The following is a 20,464-nucleotide window of genomic DNA, read 5'->3' on the forward strand; positions in this document are numbered from 1 at the left end:
TTTGTGTTACCCTGTAGCCATAATGCACCATTTGGTCATGTGTATAAACCTAAACCCATCAATTGTAGCCAGAAGGCACCTTCTGGTCATGGTTTTAAGTATAAATCCATCACTTGTAGCCATAGGTGAGAATATGACCACATTAAACAATTATGTACGTGTCGAATTCATAGGTTGACTTTAGACACGCATATTAACTCGTGACAGAAAGATATCAGATTAAGCCACTTTGATTTGTTTATGTGTCCAAATGGGTGGTTCATTAGACACATCTTGCAATCTAGACAAAAGACTCTCCATGGCCATCCGCAGTAGGGTCAGGGTATAAAATATGCCCCTAGTTTTTAAACATGACAAACACAAATACAATTCGGCACTCAGTGGATTAATGTCTTAAAATTACTCTGTGTAAGCAAGTGTTTCCAAGTATTGATGAGACGGTAACATCTTCATTCTAATACATGATTGGCGAGCTTAGATTTTTATAAAATATTAGAAGATTGAAACTGTTACAAAATGCATCGTACCATTCCAAGACACATCAAATTTAGACGAGCTTAGATTAATTTCATGAAAAAAAATGTTTACACGGGTAATTTTCAATCGCATACTATTACATTTACTTTTATGAAAATGCAGGCAACTTGATGCAATTGTCATAAGGAATAGCAGCGTGAGAGACAATAGCAGCAAGATTACATGATCATTGTCTTCTTATCTACAATGCCCGAGAATTATCTACAGTTAGGACAGACCCGTATATGCTCCAACACATATGTATTGCTGATTTTGCTTCTGGAACTTCCATATGAATATTGATGATTGAGTTTATTTGTTATAAACTTTTAATACTTATAACTTGTTCATAATATGCATCCTTTGTTGATTAACATGCATGAGGATGAATTAGTTCATATGAAAAGAGAAAAAACGTCACTGCAGGGGATTTTTTTCTCAGCAAGTCAAAACCAGGAGCCACAAACACCTTCAGGGGTTTCAAGCAGTAACAGATCCAGGACTTCGAATGGGGTCATATTATTTCTTTTCCGACGTTCAACGATATTTTTTTTCTTTTGTATTTCATATTTTGTCTTACAACCTAAAGCAATACAAAATGTTGGATGGTATAAAAGCTTACCAGTGCTGTGATACAAAAGAAAATCAAACAAACTCGTGGCAACCATCAAAGCATACTTTAAAGGCCATGCTAGGAGGCTTGCGACAACTGGGAAAACTCCTCGGCAACCAATAGCCGCTGCGTCAAACATATAACAAGTCGAAGTAATAAGTATCCACATCAAGTAAACAAATGTCAAAGTTTTTCTTCCATTTCACTTAGGTTCAAAAACATGGAAAGACAAATGAATGACGATACAGGGAAGAGGAGAAGACTAATATTGAGTTTCCCTTTTATGCTGAAAACTGGGACCTTCTCATTCCCCCGTACTTTTTCAAAGCAAACATCCGAAAACACAGTGGTAACGATTTTTGCAGAACTAGTTATCTCTCAACATAAGTAGTCCCAAAGATAACAAAATGATCTTCAGTAGCTTTATCATTGATAGAACAGACATATGTCATATACCAAAATTCACTCAAATTTTGAAATTCAAAGAAAAAGATAAATGACAAAACGGCTGCTCAAAAATAAAATCCATGCTAGCTCAACCATGATACAACAACAATATTTGATAGGATTGGACTCCATAGATCGTTATGATGTGAACTACATCAACTAATCTAAACAACAAAACGTAACCAAACCCGCAAATCTTAATGTATAAGAAAAGCAAATACCAAAATCCAAGCAACAGGAGAAAAAACATACCCACTGGTATTGTCTTGGATCTCTATTTAAAAGTACCAAGCCTAGTTAATAGATCTTGCCAACACCCCATAGACAATGGCCGCATCTTTTCACTAACATGTAGCTTCATCGAGATTGTAGAACTATAAGATCTAATTCCTGCAACAATTTTTTGCATAAGTGGATACACTAATATAAACCTTTACATAGGCAATGGTTTGAGATCATAAGTTATCGGTGCGGAAGAGAAATGTTGGGGATTCACGGCTATTAAAATAGACGCTTTCTACATTTATCTACAGCAGAGTGGCATGCCATTTCAAGACTCAATCTCAGCCAAAAAAAAAACAAGGAGAAGCTGAAAGCACAAAAAAAAAAGAAAAAAATGGAACAATGAAATCATCAAATTAATTCTTTCTGTATGCAGCTCACTTGATTGGATGTTGCTTCATAAAATTTTCTAAGTTAATCCAAACCTCCTTTCCCTTCCCATGTAAGTTATCCCCTGACCACTTTCTGCTTCCCATTCTTTACAAACTACACAAATAGTAACATGCATATAAATTGAACATAATCATAAATTTTGGTATGCAGGTAATCCCCATGCCAATCCAACAAATGTTTTACCTTCTCAACAAAATCAAAGTCCAATTAATCAATGGCCTCTTATACTCAAATTCAGAAGATCCATCTTGATTGCAATAGCATAATTAAACGCATCAAGGAACCAAAGCTGAATTTTGTTTCTCCTGGTACCACACATCTATTTATAAACCAAGCAGATTCTAGTTAATCATTTCAACAAACAGCTAAAGGACATGAAGTTATCAACAAACCAAAATGAGTTGATTTGCAATTAAACCCCTAACATGTCCATTACGGTCAAATCATTTTCTTCTTCTTCTTCCCAGAATAAAAACTGCAAAACAGCACCAACGAAGGAAGTTAAGAAATTACAGGAAGTTTAACATGAACCGATAAGAAAACTCACAACATAAGAGTACATAAACCTATTTGAATCAGTACTTAAATCAAAATTTCGAAAATCCCCAGATAACAAGAAAAGATTTCAAATTAACACATATCTTCTTACCCAAAATCGATGTACGATAACAGGGGACAAGAGACATCAACATATCTTCCTTTTTTCCATATTCAAAATCTCTAAAAAATGAAGAACTTCATGAGATAAAATATGGAAGAAAAAAAACAGATGGGTTTTGGTTTACGGGGTATTAACCACTCAGAGGGGTGTTGTTTTGTGATTTGGTTACTCTTATTGATTTACGGTGGTGACCAATGGAAGTGGTGAAGTTCTATTCATGGGTTTTGTTGAAGGGTTTCAAGCTTGGAAAAAAGAAAAAAAAAGACGCGGAACAGAGATCGCAATATTCGGTTAGGTTTCACAGGGGAAAGAAATTTTAGTGAAATTTTGGGGGAAATAATGTGCCAAAATTTTGTTGTTCCCGCCACTCGAGATTGCAATCTTCCCTCCTTTGCCAGTGGTAATCTATGCCTTTTTGTGTTTGCAATTATATTCGTTGGATTAGTGATTCTGATTTTCTATTGGTCCTATAGACACCATATGGATAACACTTTTTCTTTTGTGCTGATTATATTTTTGTGCTTAACCTAAAATTTCAATTTGCTAAACGATTTTAATCTATAATTTCAATTTGCTAAATGATTTTAATCTATATTTTTTTACATACTGATGATCGGTGGACAATCCTATATAAACACTACATTGTAAGATTTGACCCAATTTTTTTCTTTAAAGTGTAAAGACAATGAAAATCGAAGGAAATAATTTGGTGATACGTTTTTTTTATAAAAACGGGACAATCCTACAAGTAAGCACAATCCAAGAAGTATAATACCACCATTTGCCTTTTTGAAAATAAACCATTGAAAATTAACGTCCAAAATTAAAATCTGTAAATGGTGAGGTTTGGTATCTCGAATTTTGTTCATTTTTTTCTGTAGAATTTAGTGTTTCATAAGAATAACGTTTCATCAAAATATTAGGTCCAAATTCATAGTCGATCGGACTCTAAAAAAATTTGGTGCAAATCTTATAAGATAGTTTTCGTATAATATTGTTCTTGGATCCTATCTCCTAATGTATAAATAACCCGATCAGTTTTATAGTTATTATATTAGATCGATTTGTTTTACATAAGTGAATGAATTAACAATTTAGTTATTCAAATAAATTTGTGACCTTATTGTCCAATGATGTGCAACGAGTGACACCGAATGAAATTCATTGAGTCGGACTAAGCAACTAAGGGGATCAAGTGAGACCGGACGAAATTTAATGTCAAATGAAGTAATGTAAATCTATAAGCATTCGATGAGATTGAGTAAGATAAAACGAAATATAAATCACGAATCAGATGATAAATTTGTAAAGAAGTCCCAGTGATAGACATAACTTCGAAATCCCTAATTATAAAAAAAAACCTTACTTGGTTTAAATATTTATGCATCAAACGAATTCCGGTGAGATATTTAACCCACACTTGCATTAACTAATTTCCCATAAACTCGATCATATTTAACTCAATTTTACTTCATGAATTCAATTTATGCACAAAATTGGTAAGACCGATGATCAATATAACTCCATCTAATTCATTCAAATTGTACTCAGTTTTCCATCAACATCACTAGAGCACATATACCTTGACTTATTAATCAAATATGATTTCACACATGATATTGCTTGACCAATGTTCCACCTAATTCCATTTACTTCAATCCAATTGTACCCAACATTCAATCAATATCATTAGATAATACTCGCATTTGTTAATTATCCACAAATTGAATCAAATTTTACTCAATTTTTCTCCATCAATTCAAAAATCACTATAGTTTAATTATTCGATCAGTCGATTCCAAAAAAGATTCATCTGACTTTGGATTTTTTTTGCTAGTATTAGGTGAGCTAAATTTTTTACGTAAAATCGATTCCAGAATTATTTTATGTGTCTTGAATTTATTCTATTTTTTCTGAAATTGATATCCCAAGAAAAAAGAAAAAAAAAAGTGCAACAATTATTTTTAGATAGAGAGCAAATGTGTACTTTGCAAACGTTTGGTTGTTAGGATGGCCCTGTAATGGACGGTTCAGATTATTGAGGAGAAAGTCAAGCTATCAACATTCTGACGTGTCGCATGTTTATTAGCTTGTTATCAAACGATTGATGCACTAATATGCATGGAAACATCAAACCTTTATGAAAATTTCTACATGCTCCCCGACTTCTCTTCTCATCTAAATCTGCCTCCGCCTCCGCCTCCGCCTCCGCCTCCAGTGAATATCGATGCAGAGCTTTACAAAAACCCTAACAACCAAACCCTATCATTTTCGTAAGTTCGAATCCAAAAACTCTCACCTTCCCATCGCGAGAACCAAATCCACTGAAACTCCAATCAAAGCGAAACTGGAAGAACTGATTTACCTAGAAGTTGTTTCTCATCTCCTCCAAATCAAACAAACAAACGACCTTAAGGTTTAGTTTCCCTCTCTATCTACCGTTCTTCACGTCTCCTACAACTACCATATGGATTTACATTTTACTGTTGTTTTCTCTTTGTAGATTCATAAGAGAAGCCCAAACTTGAACAACTAAACAGGAAGAATAGATGATACCCTAACTTCTATATTCAATTGGGTTCCTATTCTTCCTTCACGAAGTCAATTTTCATCCGTGTTGTTGATTCAGGTCTAGTACTTCCTCAATTCTTTTAAAGATTTGGTTTTTCTTCGTGTTTAAGAAAGAGAATTGAATTTTAATTGAATTGAATTTCCATTTAGTATTTTTTTTGTTCGAATTTCATTGAAAGAGAAATGGAGAAAAGGTTTTGAAGTAGTTTTTAATCAATACTCTGATTCCTCTTTATCATCACTTCCTAGATAAACCTCGAGATTTTGGTACTAATTTCTTACATTTTCTGTTCAATTCGTATCTTTCACACCTCTTTGATATATAATTATAGTGAAGGGAAGTTGTATTTTTTGGATATCTATGTTCTGGTGCAAGTCATTAGAACTGAGTTTTAGCTTAAACTAATAAAAGTGACACAAGTTCATGAATCCTTGTTATGTACTCAGTAATGAAAGATATGAAAGATTTATGACGCTAGTTGAAAATGATGTATGGGAGTTGTGTCCGTCCAAAATGTTGTAATTTCCTGACTAATTCACATATATTGTTGTCTTAGCTTCTATTGCTATGAGGTTATTTGCCCGGTCATCAATTTGATGTTGGTGGATCTTATTTCCGAGCTACGTTCTGTATTATGAGACCTAATTATCTTAGTTTTTTGTAGGATTCTGTAGGTTGGTAAATGATGGCACATTCTTTTTAAACAGCGTAACAATATTAGCCATCAAAATCAGTTGATGTGCTTACCATGATTGTTAGTTAGTTTTGCCCGTCAACTGTAGTTGTTAGGTGCCTACTGACTAGCATATTTCATTTCGAGAGAGTTTTTTGTTGGGTGAACTAGGACCTACCCTATGGCATTTGACATTAGCATCTTCTAAGGTTAACTATTCATTTGAGGAAACTCTAAACTTGATTAATCCTATAGCGTGTGAATGCCAGTGGTCAAATGGGTTGGTTCTTGCGTGTCCATTCAAAAAGCTCTTCTGGAAATATTTTCTTTTGGAGCTATAAAGAAGTTCTGAATATATCTCGGCCTTGTGCCCACTAGCCGTTGAAGAATGACCTTGTGCACCATTGTCGGTTGATACTTTTCATGGACAACAAGGTAACATTTTATTTGATTTGATAATAGTACTCTCTTTAATTATACGTCTTTACACGTTTCATGGCTTGTATGTATATTTTTTTTCCAGGGGTGTACTCGTGACATTTGTTTTCTAAGTTTAGTCTAATACATCTCCTTGCAGTGTTCTATTTTCAAATGTTATAATTCTGAATGTGTTGCATCTGGATGCTCACCTCGTTCCTCGTTTATTTTTATGCTTTCTATATAGATTAGAATATTAGTACTGGAATTGGTTTAATTCTTCTTGCTAATGCAGGGTACTTCTGGGGTTCCGAAACCATCCCCGATCACAACATTAGATGCTCAACAGGCTGAAGCTAAATGTTCTTCTTGCAAGAATCATATGCGCTAGAGAGATGGTACTAATCCAAAACATTGGAGATTGAAGCTGTTATCCGTCGATGGTTCTCAGTCTGGTGCCAAGTGGACTACCAATCTTGTAATAGTTGATTGTAAATTTTCTTCAAGTCTTTGCCAGTTATATTCTTATAAGTTTGTTGATGGGTCTTGTAACCTTATGGTCCTTGACGAATGGTCGTCCTCCTGGCATTTTGCTCATGTTAAAGGAGCATGAGGCCTGTCATGTAAATCTTTACTACACTTTATTATTCAAATAATAATAATATGCTTCCATGTATTAAAAATCAATATTCTAATTTTATTTTCGTTTGTTCAAGATACATTTTTATTTTCTCTGTATTTGGTTTAAATTTGGAGGTTCAAGCCAGGACGCTAAATCTTACCTGTAACCATAAGTTGTCGATTGGTCACGTTAATTCCGGTTTAGATGATTGGTCACGTTAATTCCGGTTTAGATGATAGCAATAACGATGGTTAAAATGATTCCATGTGGCTTAAAGGTACACCCTAGCCACGTTGAAAGGCTAATATGTGTCCTTGAGGAATTTATCGCCATGGTTTCAATAATTCTCCGTGTCCAGCAGAAAACAATCTCCACAGTTAAAATGATTCCATGTGGCTTAAAGGTACACGCTAGCCACAATGAAAGGCTATTATGTATCCTCGAGGAATTTATTGCCATGGTTTCAATAATTCTCTGTGTCCCAAAGGTAAACAATTGCTACATTTAAAATAATTTGTGTGTTTTTAGAAAATTGATCTCCATGGTGCTGCAAGTCAATGTAGCCTTAAGTTACAAATTGGCCATGATAAAATGAATTTTGTGCGTCCAATTGATGACAAAAGCCACGGCTAAAATATAATTCATGTGACTTTAAGGTAAACTTTAGCCACATATAGTCAAATTGTGTGTCTATAAGAATCCTATGGCCATGGTGATAGTGAAAATGCTTAACGACAAAAAAAATAATGAGTACCATATAGACACGGTTATAGAGTTACGGCCATGGTAAATCATATTTTATAACCACTCAAAGTTTATGTAGCTATAAAAGTACCTCTTTGTCATGGCACCTGCTGCCACATTTTTGGAGTGAAAAAAAATCCATGACCAAAAGCTTATGGAGACGGTGATTAAGTGTGGCCAATGTGAAGATTTGTACTAGTGGTGTCAAGGACCATCTTCATTAGTTCATCTTCTCTTTCAACATATTCCTTTTTCTTCATATAACACCCATCACACCCATCAATAGGCTTGCATTGGCCTTTGTGTTTTTCTCTTGATTCCAATAGTTCAACAACTTTGTCTAGCCATTGAAACTCTTCGCATTTTGGATGATTCAAACACCTTAGAAAGATTCTTCCATTTCAACATCATCAGTTTTTGCAATCCAAAACCGGCGTATCCCATCACAATTTCTACACTTAGAATAAATAAAAGGACAGCCCACGGCTAGATGTGAAGGTGACTTGCAAATTTCACAAGTGCAATGATGACTCTGTAAGAGAAGATTATATTAGTGATACGTCCTAGTAGAGAAGATTTTAACTGTCCATATATTGTTAGTAATGTTGAATATACTTACTTTGCAGGTAGAGCTTGAGTGAATCTTGAACCGCGCTTGCTTGATCTATTTTTTTAGGCTTTCTTTCTTGAGAAAATGATTTTTGTTATTTGGTGGGTGCTTTGTGAAATTTTTTCCAAAGGAATTGGGGTGGTGGGGGGGGGGGGGGGGGGGGGGGGGGGGGGGGGGGGTGGAGTTATATAGATTAAAGCTCCAACGGTCTAGCCGTTTGAAATAATGTCGGTATGCACTGTAGATTTGGCCCAACCTCTGTAAAAAAAATCAAGTACCGACATGGATATTTAACAGTAATCAATATCAAAACTGGCTTCCGGCGTCTCGGTTCATATTAACGTCAATGCCGACACATTTGATTTCAAAAAAACTAGCCGTTGAGGTTTTTCTCTATATAAAGAGATCTAATACTTGGACCCAATTTCCCAAAACTCGTGTGTTTTTATATATATCCTTGAGACTCTATACTTATGAAACCCTAAACCCTAGAAGAGTCATCTATAAATACTGTAGTATAGAACCTACTCCCACATATAACAAATGGTCCTTTGACTCCGAGGAAGATTTAGCAATCACCCAAACATGGTACGCCTCAACTCGTCCTTCAACTATTGATAACAGTTCGCGGGATTCCAGGTGGTTGAATATTTTTAACAAATTTACTCACGATTATGGGAACCCGAAAGGAAGAACCTCTCAAAAAAATCGAGCAACAGCACGACATCATCCTAGATGCGGTGGTCGATTATTTAAAAATCAAACACTGGATCGCGCACGCTGCCCACAATAGATTGTCCCCTCAACAAATCGTAAGTATATTTTATGATTAATTAAACACAATCAACTCTTTTCAATTTTTATGTAACTAACTAAGTTTATGTGTTGTTTTTGTAACATGAAACCGTGAAAGCGCGTTACTTACAGAAAAAGGGGGAAGCATTCATGTTTGATCAAAACGTGAACCACATGGTAACCACAGTCACGGAGTATCACCAGCTAGGTAAATCAGAGACGGATTCTTCTTAAGAAGATTGATAGGTTTAGTGGTTTTTGGTTAGGTTTTAGGGTAGTTTTTGGTAAGGTTTTGCGGGTAGATCTCTATGTAAACCCTCACGAGACTATAACTCGTCCACTTGGATCACCAAGTGGTTCAAAGGCTTGATGCACGTGCTAAGTGCTTCCGTGCTTCCTGCGACAAGGATTACCTTTGAAATAAATTGTAGTTCCGGCATATTATATTAACATAATTCAATGTCGTTATTTTTCCGGCATAGACATTATATATAATTCTATGCCGGAATAGAGTGTCAAAATGTTATGGTTTCTGTGTATAATAAACCTTATTCCGGCATTGGTTGTATATACGTTTGCATGCCGGCACCAACTACCGGCATTCCATTTGTCCTACATTAAATGTCGGATTTAAACATTCAACGCCCAACGACTATTTTTTAAAAATCAAAAACCAGTGAAGGGATCTGCAAGTGCGGATGTTGGGTTTCTGATAATGCCGTATCAATAAAGTGAAAAAGAGCCGTTAGAACGTCTTCTATTTAAAGCAATGGAGTTATCGTTGCACTTTATATATATATAAATGGTAAGCTCCACCACATACCTACAATGGCAAATCCATCACCAACTACCGAGTTCTTCGTAGCCATGGAAAAAGAAAAACTTAAGAGGAACAAATTATCCACTCCGATAGGAAATCAATCATCATCCACCACCAACACAATTGCTGTTATACAAGAAAAACTTAGAAGGAAGGAAGAATAGATACTTAAAAGGAAAAGAGAAGAAGAAGAGGCAGCAATAGAAGCAAAATATCGCAAAGAAACTAGAGAGATATACGAACGTGTAAAACAAGCGAAGATAGAAGCGGATGTTGAGGAAGAAACTGAATGGATTAAAAATTTCTACATAGTATCGGATCTCCTGGAAGATCACCGCCCTTTAAACCTTTTTTGGGGTCTTGTTAGTTGTGGTCCTTATATGCCGAAGTTTGAGGACGGTAAGTGTAAGAAACGCAAAATGGAATACGAGGATGAGTTTGTGTCAAATCGAACAATTGCGCTCATAAAATTATGCCGCAAATACAACGAGTTTTTCGCAAGATACAGAGGGAATAGGTTTCCAGCTCAGGACACATATACCAAGTGGAGAAAAGAGCCTTTTAGACATTTCGAAGCTGCTTTGTTTATTGAATCTCGTTCCAAGTAATGATGTTAGTTGAAATTATCTTAAGATATTTTGTTTTATGTGTTTAATGTTTTAAAGTTTATTTTCGTATGCGATTAATATGGAGGTCAGTTTGGGTCAGTTTGCTTTAACCCTTCCGGCTAATTATTTTGGTGGTGTGTATACCGGCATAGAATGTTTACAAAAGTCAAAATCGACACATATATTGGCATGGTAGTTTGATCAAAATACAATTCCGGAATTGTTGACTCACATTAAACTGATTGTCAGAGTTTCGACATTGATAATGTACCAACCATCCATGACGGAATTATGACGACTACAACCCCCAAGCGACGACGGTTATAAACTCCTTTATTCTATTTTAGCGACCGTTCCAAACGCATTTATTTTATTTAAGGGACGGTTACCGAGGGTTCCCTCTTCCCATCTCTCTTTGTTTTTGCTTCTCGCCTCCTCCGGAAGAACTTCCAAAACAACTTAACTCCCTTATTTTGTTTCATCTTCTATACAAACTTCATTCAATTCTTCAAATCCAAACAAGAATGGGTCGTCGCAATCTCCCAAAAATACCCTAGTCCTGAAGGGCCTGTTGATAATGGTGTTAAATCGAAATCAAAAGCGCAACAAGTGCACGAAGAAAGGATAAATGAAGCAGCTCTTGATCAAGATGATGAGGAGGAAATAACATATTTGATGCGGTAAATGATGTCTACGTTGAATTGAAGCATTTTAGGGTTTATCCCAGTGCCGGCATGCTCGACTAATGTTCCGGCATGCTAAAAATGCACCTATATGAAGAACATGTTTGAAACAATTCTGGCATTGTATTTTCTTGGAAATCAAAGCCGGAACCACTGGTGCTGGCATGCTGCATAATGTTTCACGCCGGAACCCACTGTCGGTTTGGTCGGTAATTTATAAACCAAACCGGCATTTAAGTTCCAAAGTCACTAACTTCTGGATGTTTTTCTTGTTGTACCGGTATGGTAACGTTACAATTAAACCATGTCGGTAGCATATTTCGCAGAATATTCCTTGGTAGGTAAAAAGTAACTTTTATATCTGCATGGATGTTTTGGTTGAACACAACGCCGACATTTATTTCAACATGGGGGATATTGTTAGCCGACATATAAATAGTATGAATACTATGCCGGTATTGCTGGTGCCGGCATTGTATTCATATTTCGTCTATGCCGGCACCGAGCTTTTTCAGAGAAAAAAATGGCGGATTCAAAGAAAAAAAAAACCAAATTTTCAACACATTGGCACCTTTACCTGAGTATTTGGAGTGTGTGTATGTTGAACTAGTTTACTCTCTTGGGTTGACTCTTCACGAAACACTTCATGCTCATAGAAATCATGATCCAAGGGTGTTGGTTCCACAAATACTTGCAATTGTGAGTTGCTGTCGTTACATGAAGATTCAAGATATGTTCCTTGTTGTAGTTGAGCTAAAGATTCAGCAGCAGAAATTTTTTCTTCACAATCATCCTCCATTTTCAACAAAAAAAGCTCCTTCTCAAATATTTTTTTCCCTCTTCTACTCTCACCTCACCCAAATACAAATAAAAATACACACTAATCATTTAACAAATACTTAAGATTTTTACTAATTTTAGTTAACCACTAACCCTGATTAGTGAGGGGTAGATTAGGAATTAATTAAATATTTAGATAAGGGGTGACCTGATTTGATATTTGGATCCAGTTTTTGTTTTTTTCCTCTATCCCCAATTAATTTTGATATCTCCCACCTGCGCGTACAAAATAAATTGCATAAGAAGAGTAGAATAAGAAAATTGGAGGGAGGGCTCAGAATATCGTGTTAAGAATATTGGGTTAGAATATTGGTTAAGAAAATTGGAAGGAGTACCACGCATGAAATCTGAAAATTAAAATTCTTAGAGGGAAAAGATAAAATGAGTTATATTTCTAAATCAATCGAGTCAGCCATGTTAGATGGGTGGCCTATATGGGTGGGTTAATGGGTGTAATTTGGATAAAGAAATGGGTAAAAAGTTTTGGTTTATGGGTTGGCATAATAGGCCGGCGAAGCCCAGTTGACTCAGTCTTTGGGCCTTAACAGTTTTAGGCCAGTTTCTTTAATTTGGTGCTTGGCTTATGATCCGAATTACCTTTTGGTTCCCTCTGTAAAGTCGTAGAGTTTTTCGAGATCTTTCCGATGGCACCAAAAATTGAACACAATTAGAATAAGTAGCTATTCATTTCCATCAAAATTACTAAATACCAGGTTATAGAACCATTAATAATAGTAAAACCATTAGACTTAACTAATGGCTAGGAACTCGAATGATATTACATTAACTATTGTGCAGTCCATTTGATGTATCTTAGAGTGTTTGTACGATTAATAGTTAGTCAATATTAACGAAGATCAATGCAAATGATGAATCAGTGGATTTTCGATCCCGAGGTAGGCATAACTTGTCATTAAAAGAAGAGAGAACTCTTGTAACTTTTTTGTAATCATTGAGTTTCTTTTAAATCTGCAAGCATGATGTGTCTTTATTATCTATGAGCATAATTGTATCTATCAAGATGGGTTTGCTGATATGCATTATCTTGTCTTCCCGCGAGGAGTGCCTGAATTCTCCGCATATCCTCGCTAAGTATTTATCGGGTGCGGGAGAGCACGCAATATTAATCGAGTAGCCACGGGATGTCGTGATAATATTACTCCCTCCGTTCCAATTTAGATGATGTTGTAGAGTTTTTCATCCAGATTAAGAAACATCAAAGAGAGTAATTTTTTTTCCAAATCTGCCCATATTAATATCTTCCTAAAAATTCAAACCTCCTGGTTTTTTGTTTATGGATTCTAGTATAAATTATGAATCCCCGTGTAATTCCACTTGGGATGACCAAATATCCTAAGATAATAGAGAATAAATTTAAAATCTTAAATTAGATTAATTATCTCTCACTGATAACAAAGACAATGAATGTTATGATCCCATAGCAGGGGTAAATCAGTGAGAATTTATAGAAAATAACTAAACCCTCATCTATTTTGGAATATACAAAAAACCCTAAAACATCATCTAAAGTGGAACGGAGGGAGTATTACTTTTATGGTAATTTTATATCTTTTTTATTATAGGTGCGAAGACACTCAACATTATTTATAGGTTGGGACGGGCATGCAATATTATATAAGTGCGGGAGGGCAATCAATATTATATCCATATACCATGTTATCTGGAAAATTGGTTGTATGCATATTATGCTTGATTGTTGGTCTTGATAGTGATTTCTGAACCATGAATCGTGAATGCATTTTATGGTAAATTATTGGAAATAAATAATGTTTTTAAAACATATAATCCCAACAATATCCACACGAAGTTCGTGAATTTTGGATGAACGGTACAAAAGAAAAATTATTTTAAATTATTTTTATGTTATTTAAAATTACTGACATTTTAAAATGTAAATCTATTACAATCGGTAAAGTTTTCCATGAAAACCTAGCCGATTATGATTGTGCTCTTCATAGTTGATTAACGTCATCCAAAATTAGCTAGGATTGAATTAAAAACTAGCCAATTGTACATGGTGTTTTTTAGTCGGCCACGAAAAAATTATTTCCAGTACAATTTTGTTTCAAGTTAAAAAATCGGCCAGAAAAAATATTTCAATCAGAAAATGGGTCATTTGTCCAAATATTTTTAAAACATGGTTTAAATGGACGAGTAAAAATTAGTATGGGTGAAATGGACACTAAAAAAATAACATGGTTGAAACTGGATTCATCCTGACTTAAACATAAAAAATAGTAAGGATGAAACTGGATGCATTCTGATGTAAATTAAAAATAAGAAAAAGTATTTCAAAATGGGTAGGATAAAACTGTTTACATCCTGGCTATTTTTACATTTTTGTTCATTTAAACCGTATCAAAATCTAAATGTCCTTTTCCATCCAGGAATTGTTGATTTTGGTCTTTTTAACCAATTTTGTGTATTTGGATCTGGTTGAATGTCATTTATATTTCAAAAACATGAAAATCAACTTGGTCGAAATATTATTTTCTAGTCAATTTTGGATGTCTTATCTACATACGAAGAACACCATCCACTATCATTTAGATTTTCTTCAATTTTCCAGCCGATTAGATGACGCCTCGACCTAGCTGATGCATGGAGATAGAAAAAGTATACAAATTTATGGTTTTCTATCGTATTGTCAGGATCTTCAAGGAGCAAAGTTGGGATTCAAGGTCATTTTAGACGTATACATGAATATTTGTAGTATTAATTAGATTCTCCATTTTTCTCAAAATAATTTTCACTTTGGGTTTAGGTAAAAAAATCATGATATGAAAAATCACTAATTATTATATCTCTAATCTACTAAAACAAATTCTAATTTATAACTTTAATCTCACAAATCATATTTGTCCCAGTTAACAGCCTACCATCTGTGTTTAAGAAATCATAAATTGTGTTTGGTGGGAATAACACAACCAATCCACGACCACAAAATCACTAAACTTAGTGCGCGTACGTAGAAATCATTTTTCTATACAGACCAGAGAGCAAAGAAATATTTTCTATGTTAAACAGTAAACAGAATTTATTGGTTGGCTGGTTGGTCCTTCCTTTACTTTCCGTACTCCACCAGCATGTGTCTGCTTTTTATATTTTTATCTTTTTTGTTTTGAAGGATAATAAACGATATGAAAACAACTAAAGAACTACACATGACATAGGCATATGGTGCCCAAAGAGTCCGCTAAAACAATTTGGTTTTAGAAAGATGCTACAGCATGCTCTCTGATTGAGTCGAGAAGGTTCCTATTTGACTTCCTTCTACTACCTGGTTTGCCAAACATCCACCACCTGATTAACCTCTACACCACCTGATTAACCTCTACGTAGTTGTAATTTACAGTACACTATAGGATTTGTCTTGTGTTAGTTTAGTCGGTCCAAAAGAGTTTGGATTTGGACAAACTCTATTTTGACTAAACTTGTCTTGTGCCTAAAGTTTAGTTACTTCTAAACTTAATTTAGGAAAACTTGTACGTAAAGTAATGACTTTTAAGGGTCAAAGTTTGTGTCTCTATATATAAGACAAGAATTGTAGGTTTGTAGAAATCCGATCTAGAAGATTGGTAAAATATTGTGATTAGGTTTTTAGTCTCTTTATTAGGGAGGATCGAGTGCTACCGTGAAGGCCAATATCGGTGTGGAAGAAAAACTTGTGTTGAGAATTTTGGTGTTCTAGTGTTTAGGGTTTAAGGCTTTTCCCTAAACCAAGTTTCTAGACGGTTTCCATGTTTCTCCTCTGTTACTGGCAACCATGAAGAAGGAATAGAAGAGAAGATACGAGGCTGGGTTGAAGAACGTTTTGGAGAGTTGGTTTCTATGGTTTCTTCAATGGTGTTCTCAGGTATGTTTTATTAACTCTTTTGTTTAGTTTTCTTTTGTGCGTTGCGGAAAGATCATTTAATGGTCTTTGATTTAATGGAAGTTATCTGGTGGTGTTGGCCGTGGATGTAGCTTGTAAAGGTGAACCACGTATATCTTGTGATGTGGTTGTGCGTGCTTCTTTATCTTCTGTCTCTCTTATTATTTCTCCCATGTTTGGTTCAAATCAAAAATCTCCCTTTGTGATCACGTGTTCTGTGCGCTCCGGGTGCCAATTTACCCATCAATTGGTATCACAGCCATTGAACGGGCCGGTGTGATTGAACCTGGAATTGAACGATGGTTTATTGTTTGGGTGAAGAAATAAGTTTTTTGAGGATAATATATGTTTCAACCGGTGTTTACACAAAGATTGGGTTTTTGATGTGATTTAAAAATAAGAGAGGTTCAACTTGGTAGAAGTTTATATTCTTCGTTTGGTTTTATGATGTGGTATATATGGGATGAAAATTAAAGCCGAATGAGGTGGAATACATATATACTTCTTGAATACTGTTAGTGATCATACACTATAAACAATGGGTTACAAAGTTTGAAGAAAGGATGGGGCCGTGACGTCTTATGTAGAAGCAAGTCCAACAATGCCACGAAATTATGCACGAGATGTTATACATTTATGTTGTTAAATATATGTTAATGTATTCTTGATGGCTTGCATGTAATTAAAAGAAATACGCCCTATCTCGGAAGCATGTAATACAAAATTATGGGCATTCACACGGGATATATTCTAAGCGAGTATGTTGGGTTTGATGGTGGTAAAGAGTACGTCAGATTAGTGATGGCTTTGAGAATCGCTTAAAGGATTAAGCATGTTAATCACAGTGGAGATGTCTGATGGTTTTTGTTTCAGATATACGGTAAGCATGACATGTGCTGGAGTATGGAATTGAAGCTAATTCTTCCTTTCTTGGTTAGAGTTCAATACGTTGCTAGCTTACTGGTCAGGTGAGGTTATCGATGATTCTTCTGGATGGTTCTCTTGGCAATCAATGGTGGAATCTGTGCAAGGATTCGTTGATGGTGATTGAATATTTTCATGGTGTTTGTGAAACATGATCAATTTCACAAGTGTTTTTCTGGTAGAAGATTGTTTGAAGACTTTTATCAACATCGTGGTGTTTTGGTCGAAGAGATGGTTCTATGAAGATGGAAGTTCGGATATGATCTTTGGAAGTAATTCTATGGGTATATAGAGATGGTGAAGCAACTATGGTAGAAGATGGAAGTGTTTTTCTTTTGATTGTCTCATGCTTGAAACATGATCCGAGGTGGAGAATTGTTAGTTTACTCGGTGGAAAAGAGTTAGATTTGGAAAAACTCTATCTTGACTAAACTTGTGCCTAAAGTTTAGTTAATTACTTCTAAACTTAAGTTGGGAAAACTTGTACCTAAAGTAATGATTTCTTAAGAGCCAAGTTTGTGTCTCTATATATATCACTAGAATTGTAGGTTTGTCGAAATCCAACCTAGAAGATTGGTAAAACCTTGTGCTTAGGTTTTTTTATCTCTTTTTCAGGGAGGATCGAGTGCTACCGTGAAGATCAATATCGGTGCGGGAGAAAAACTTGTATAGAGAGGATTTTGGTAATCTAGTGTTTAGGGTTTAGGGATTTTCCCTAAACTAAGTTTCTAGACGGTTTCCAACTTTCCATGTTTCTCCTTTGTTACTGGCAATCATGAAGAATGCGTAGATTAGAAGATATGAGGCTGGATTGAAGAACGTTTTAGAGAGTTGGTTTATATGGTTTCTTCAATGGTGTTCTCGGATATGTTTTGTTAACTATTTTGTTTAGTTTTCTTTTGTGGGTTGCGGAAAGAGCATGTAATGGTCTTTGATTTAATAGAAGTTTTTCTGGTGGTTTTGGCCTTGGATGTAGCCTGTAAAGGTGAACCACATATATCTTGTGTTGTGGTTGTGTGTGTTTCTTTATCTTCTATCTCTCTTATTATTTCTCCCATGTTTGGTTCGAATCACGAATTTTCCTTTGTAATCATGTGTTCCGCTGCGCTCGGGATGTCATTTTTCCCAACATCTTGTCAACTGCAGCTGTCATATTAGAGAGACTCCAAGGCTGTTCAGAAGCGTTTTTCACAAAGGGAACCTAGTTTTCCGAGCCTGATTCAAAATACACTTTGGTCCATTGTGTATCTGTTGTTGTTCTTGTTGTGATCATCATGGACCAGATTTCCCTAATAAAGCCACTCCTAGTTCCAAATCCTAGTTTTGTCCATGCTAATAATGGGAAATCCTTACTGCCGAAATTATCGTGGTAATTCGATTGTTACTGTTTTGGATTGCAGGTGGTGGCAAATATGATATGTAAGGTGGTAGCACCCTTTTTGTTCAGGTTCTCATGTTTTCTTTCGGTTTAAATCAAGAAAAAAGTTTAAATATAAAAAATGAATTAAACAAAAATGTCGAAATTAAGAAAAAGAATTAAATGTGAAAATAAATAAATTAGGGTTATAAATATTGAAGTCTTGCAATGTTAGGGATGCCCAAGGCTTATATACCGCTCGATTTTAAACTTGGAATACTATGTGGGACTAATAATTCAATAGTTAATATTAAGTTCTTTTATCACTAGGGCAAAGAGATGATAAATAAGGAAAGTTAAGGTTTTGATCGAGTTTGTTCTTTTACCGAATCAAGGCATCGGGCAAATGAGGAAAGACACGTAGAAAGACAGGTAGAAGCTCCACACTAAGGTCGGTTGGCCTTTCATGAAGTAAAAGGTCGGTCCGTACTCTTCTTCCTCGATCTAGTAGTATTACTTTTGATGATTTTTAAGTTCAAATGTTATGTTGTTTTTGACATGTTTTTGATTTTAATGACGCTGAAGATAATTAGGAGCTGAATGAGTGAGTTATCAGTAGATTGTATTGAAAGAGGAGAAATAATAATAATGGGAAGGGGGAAAACAGAGATGGGAAGGATAGAAAATGCAACAAGTAGACAAGTAACATTTTCAAAGAGAAGAAATGGTATACTGAAAAAAGCTTATGAACTTTCTGTACTCTGTGAAGCTGAAATTGCTCTTATCATCTTCTCACCAACAGGAAAACTCCGTGAATTCTCCAGCAGCTCTACCAGGTAGCTTTCCGTTATTTTTCCCTGCGTACATTTCCTCTTTTCTTCTTCACAGCATCATTAGTACTAGTCTTTTTTCTGGATCTTGTCTCATTTTCATTAAGAAACACACTCCGTTTCTCCTTTAAATTGAAAATCTTCTTCTTTTTCTTTCTGGATCTGAATTTTTTTGGTCTCTTTCTCAACTTAAACCCGTTTCATCTTCATTAAAACACTTAATCAAGATTGTCGACATTTACTAATTTTTTTTTTTTTTGCTTTTTCTAACTGTGATGTTCCAGTATGCAAAACACGATCGAGCGCTACCAGAAACACGATGCAGATGTAAAAGAAAATTCACAGGTCAGGCAACCCCTATAACTTTATCATGATGTTCTTTCAAATATCTAATGTCATGTTTGCCAAATTCTGATAACTTGGCTTGAATACCTTATTTTAGTAGTACTAGGTTGGATGTTGATACTAGTAGCTAGCTTTGTCATTTTTTTCTTCTTTTTTCTTTTTATTGTCTGAATATTCAGGAGCTAAGACCATTCCAGCGCTCCTTTTCCCCAGTTGTGGCATTTGTTTCTTCTATAAGATGAGACCTCGGAATACTTTTTTAAGCTAAGGCTAACGTAAGCAACATAGGTTTTCTTATTAGAACGCCAGCCGAATGTGCAGTAAAGCGCACGCGCAGTTAGTGTTCTGAAATGACTACTGCGATTATAAAGCGCACCAAAATGTAACAATCCTATAAGATGCACAAACAATGACTCTCTGTTGCGACTGAGGATTTTATTTTTTTCTTGCAAGAATGACGTAATACATTGTTGCTCGTGCGGCTCTTTTTAAAGCTTGGGCTGATAACACATTAGGACTATAAGTTTGAGCATCCAATTCACAGCTGATTGGAAATAGAATAGAGCTTGTGTCGCTCTATCACCCTTGCTTGCATCAATCAAGACCTAGTTCGCGTTTATTACTTCTTTAGTCTTCCTTTTTATTTATTTTTGTCTTATCTCCTTACCGGTAAATTTATAATAATACACTCTGCAGCTGAAACATGAAGCTGCAAAACTGAGAATCAGTTGGAGAAGAGTCTACTTATTATCAGGGAAAAAAAGGTAGTAAAATGGTTTAATCCATCTCATGGAGTCATCATGTTCAATTTCTTAAA

At 35.3% G+C, this 20,464-nt stretch overlaps 1 protein-coding gene and 2 long non-coding RNA genes across 4 annotated transcripts; 2 read left to right on the plus strand and 1 right to left on the minus strand.

The window, feature by feature from the left end:
- Positions 1 to 631: 631 nt before the first annotated feature.
- On the minus strand, positions 632 to 3,291 carry LOC113326106. The gene is made up of 5 exons (XR_003348299.1): positions 2,901 to 3,291; positions 2,435 to 2,726; positions 2,240 to 2,344; positions 1,829 to 1,966; positions 632 to 1,255 (listed from the first exon to the last, which is right to left on the minus strand). It is a non-coding gene; the product is annotated as an uncharacterized LOC113326106 (long non-coding RNA).
- Positions 3,292 to 5,107: 1,816 nt separating this feature from the next.
- LOC113326092 lies at positions 5,108 to 7,256 on the plus strand. Of its 2 annotated transcripts, none has more exons than XR_003348285.1 (4): positions 5,108 to 5,328; positions 5,416 to 5,541; positions 6,413 to 6,592; positions 6,870 to 7,256. It is a non-coding gene; the product is annotated as an uncharacterized LOC113326092 (long non-coding RNA). The 2 variants fall into 2 exon arrangements; XR_003348286.1 differs by having other exon boundaries at positions 6,427 to 6,592.
- An 11,864-nt stretch (positions 7,257 to 19,120) lies between these two features.
- Positions 19,121 to 19,889, plus strand: LOC113326476 (agamous-like MADS-box protein AGL14). Its single transcript, XM_026574199.1, has 3 exons — positions 19,121 to 19,308; positions 19,587 to 19,647; positions 19,827 to 19,889. The coding sequence occupies exons 1-3, from the start codon at positions 19,121 to 19,123 to the stop codon at positions 19,887 to 19,889; spliced, it is 312 nt and encodes a 103-aa protein (XP_026429984.1).
- The last annotated feature ends 575 nt before the right edge of the window (positions 19,890 to 20,464 follow it).

Source organism: Papaver somniferum, unplaced genomic scaffold (assembly GCF_003573695.1).
Source record: "Papaver somniferum cultivar HN1 unplaced genomic scaffold, ASM357369v1 unplaced-scaffold_10, whole genome shotgun sequence".
Taxonomy (NCBI): domain Eukaryota; kingdom Viridiplantae; phylum Streptophyta; class Magnoliopsida; order Ranunculales; family Papaveraceae; genus Papaver; species Papaver somniferum.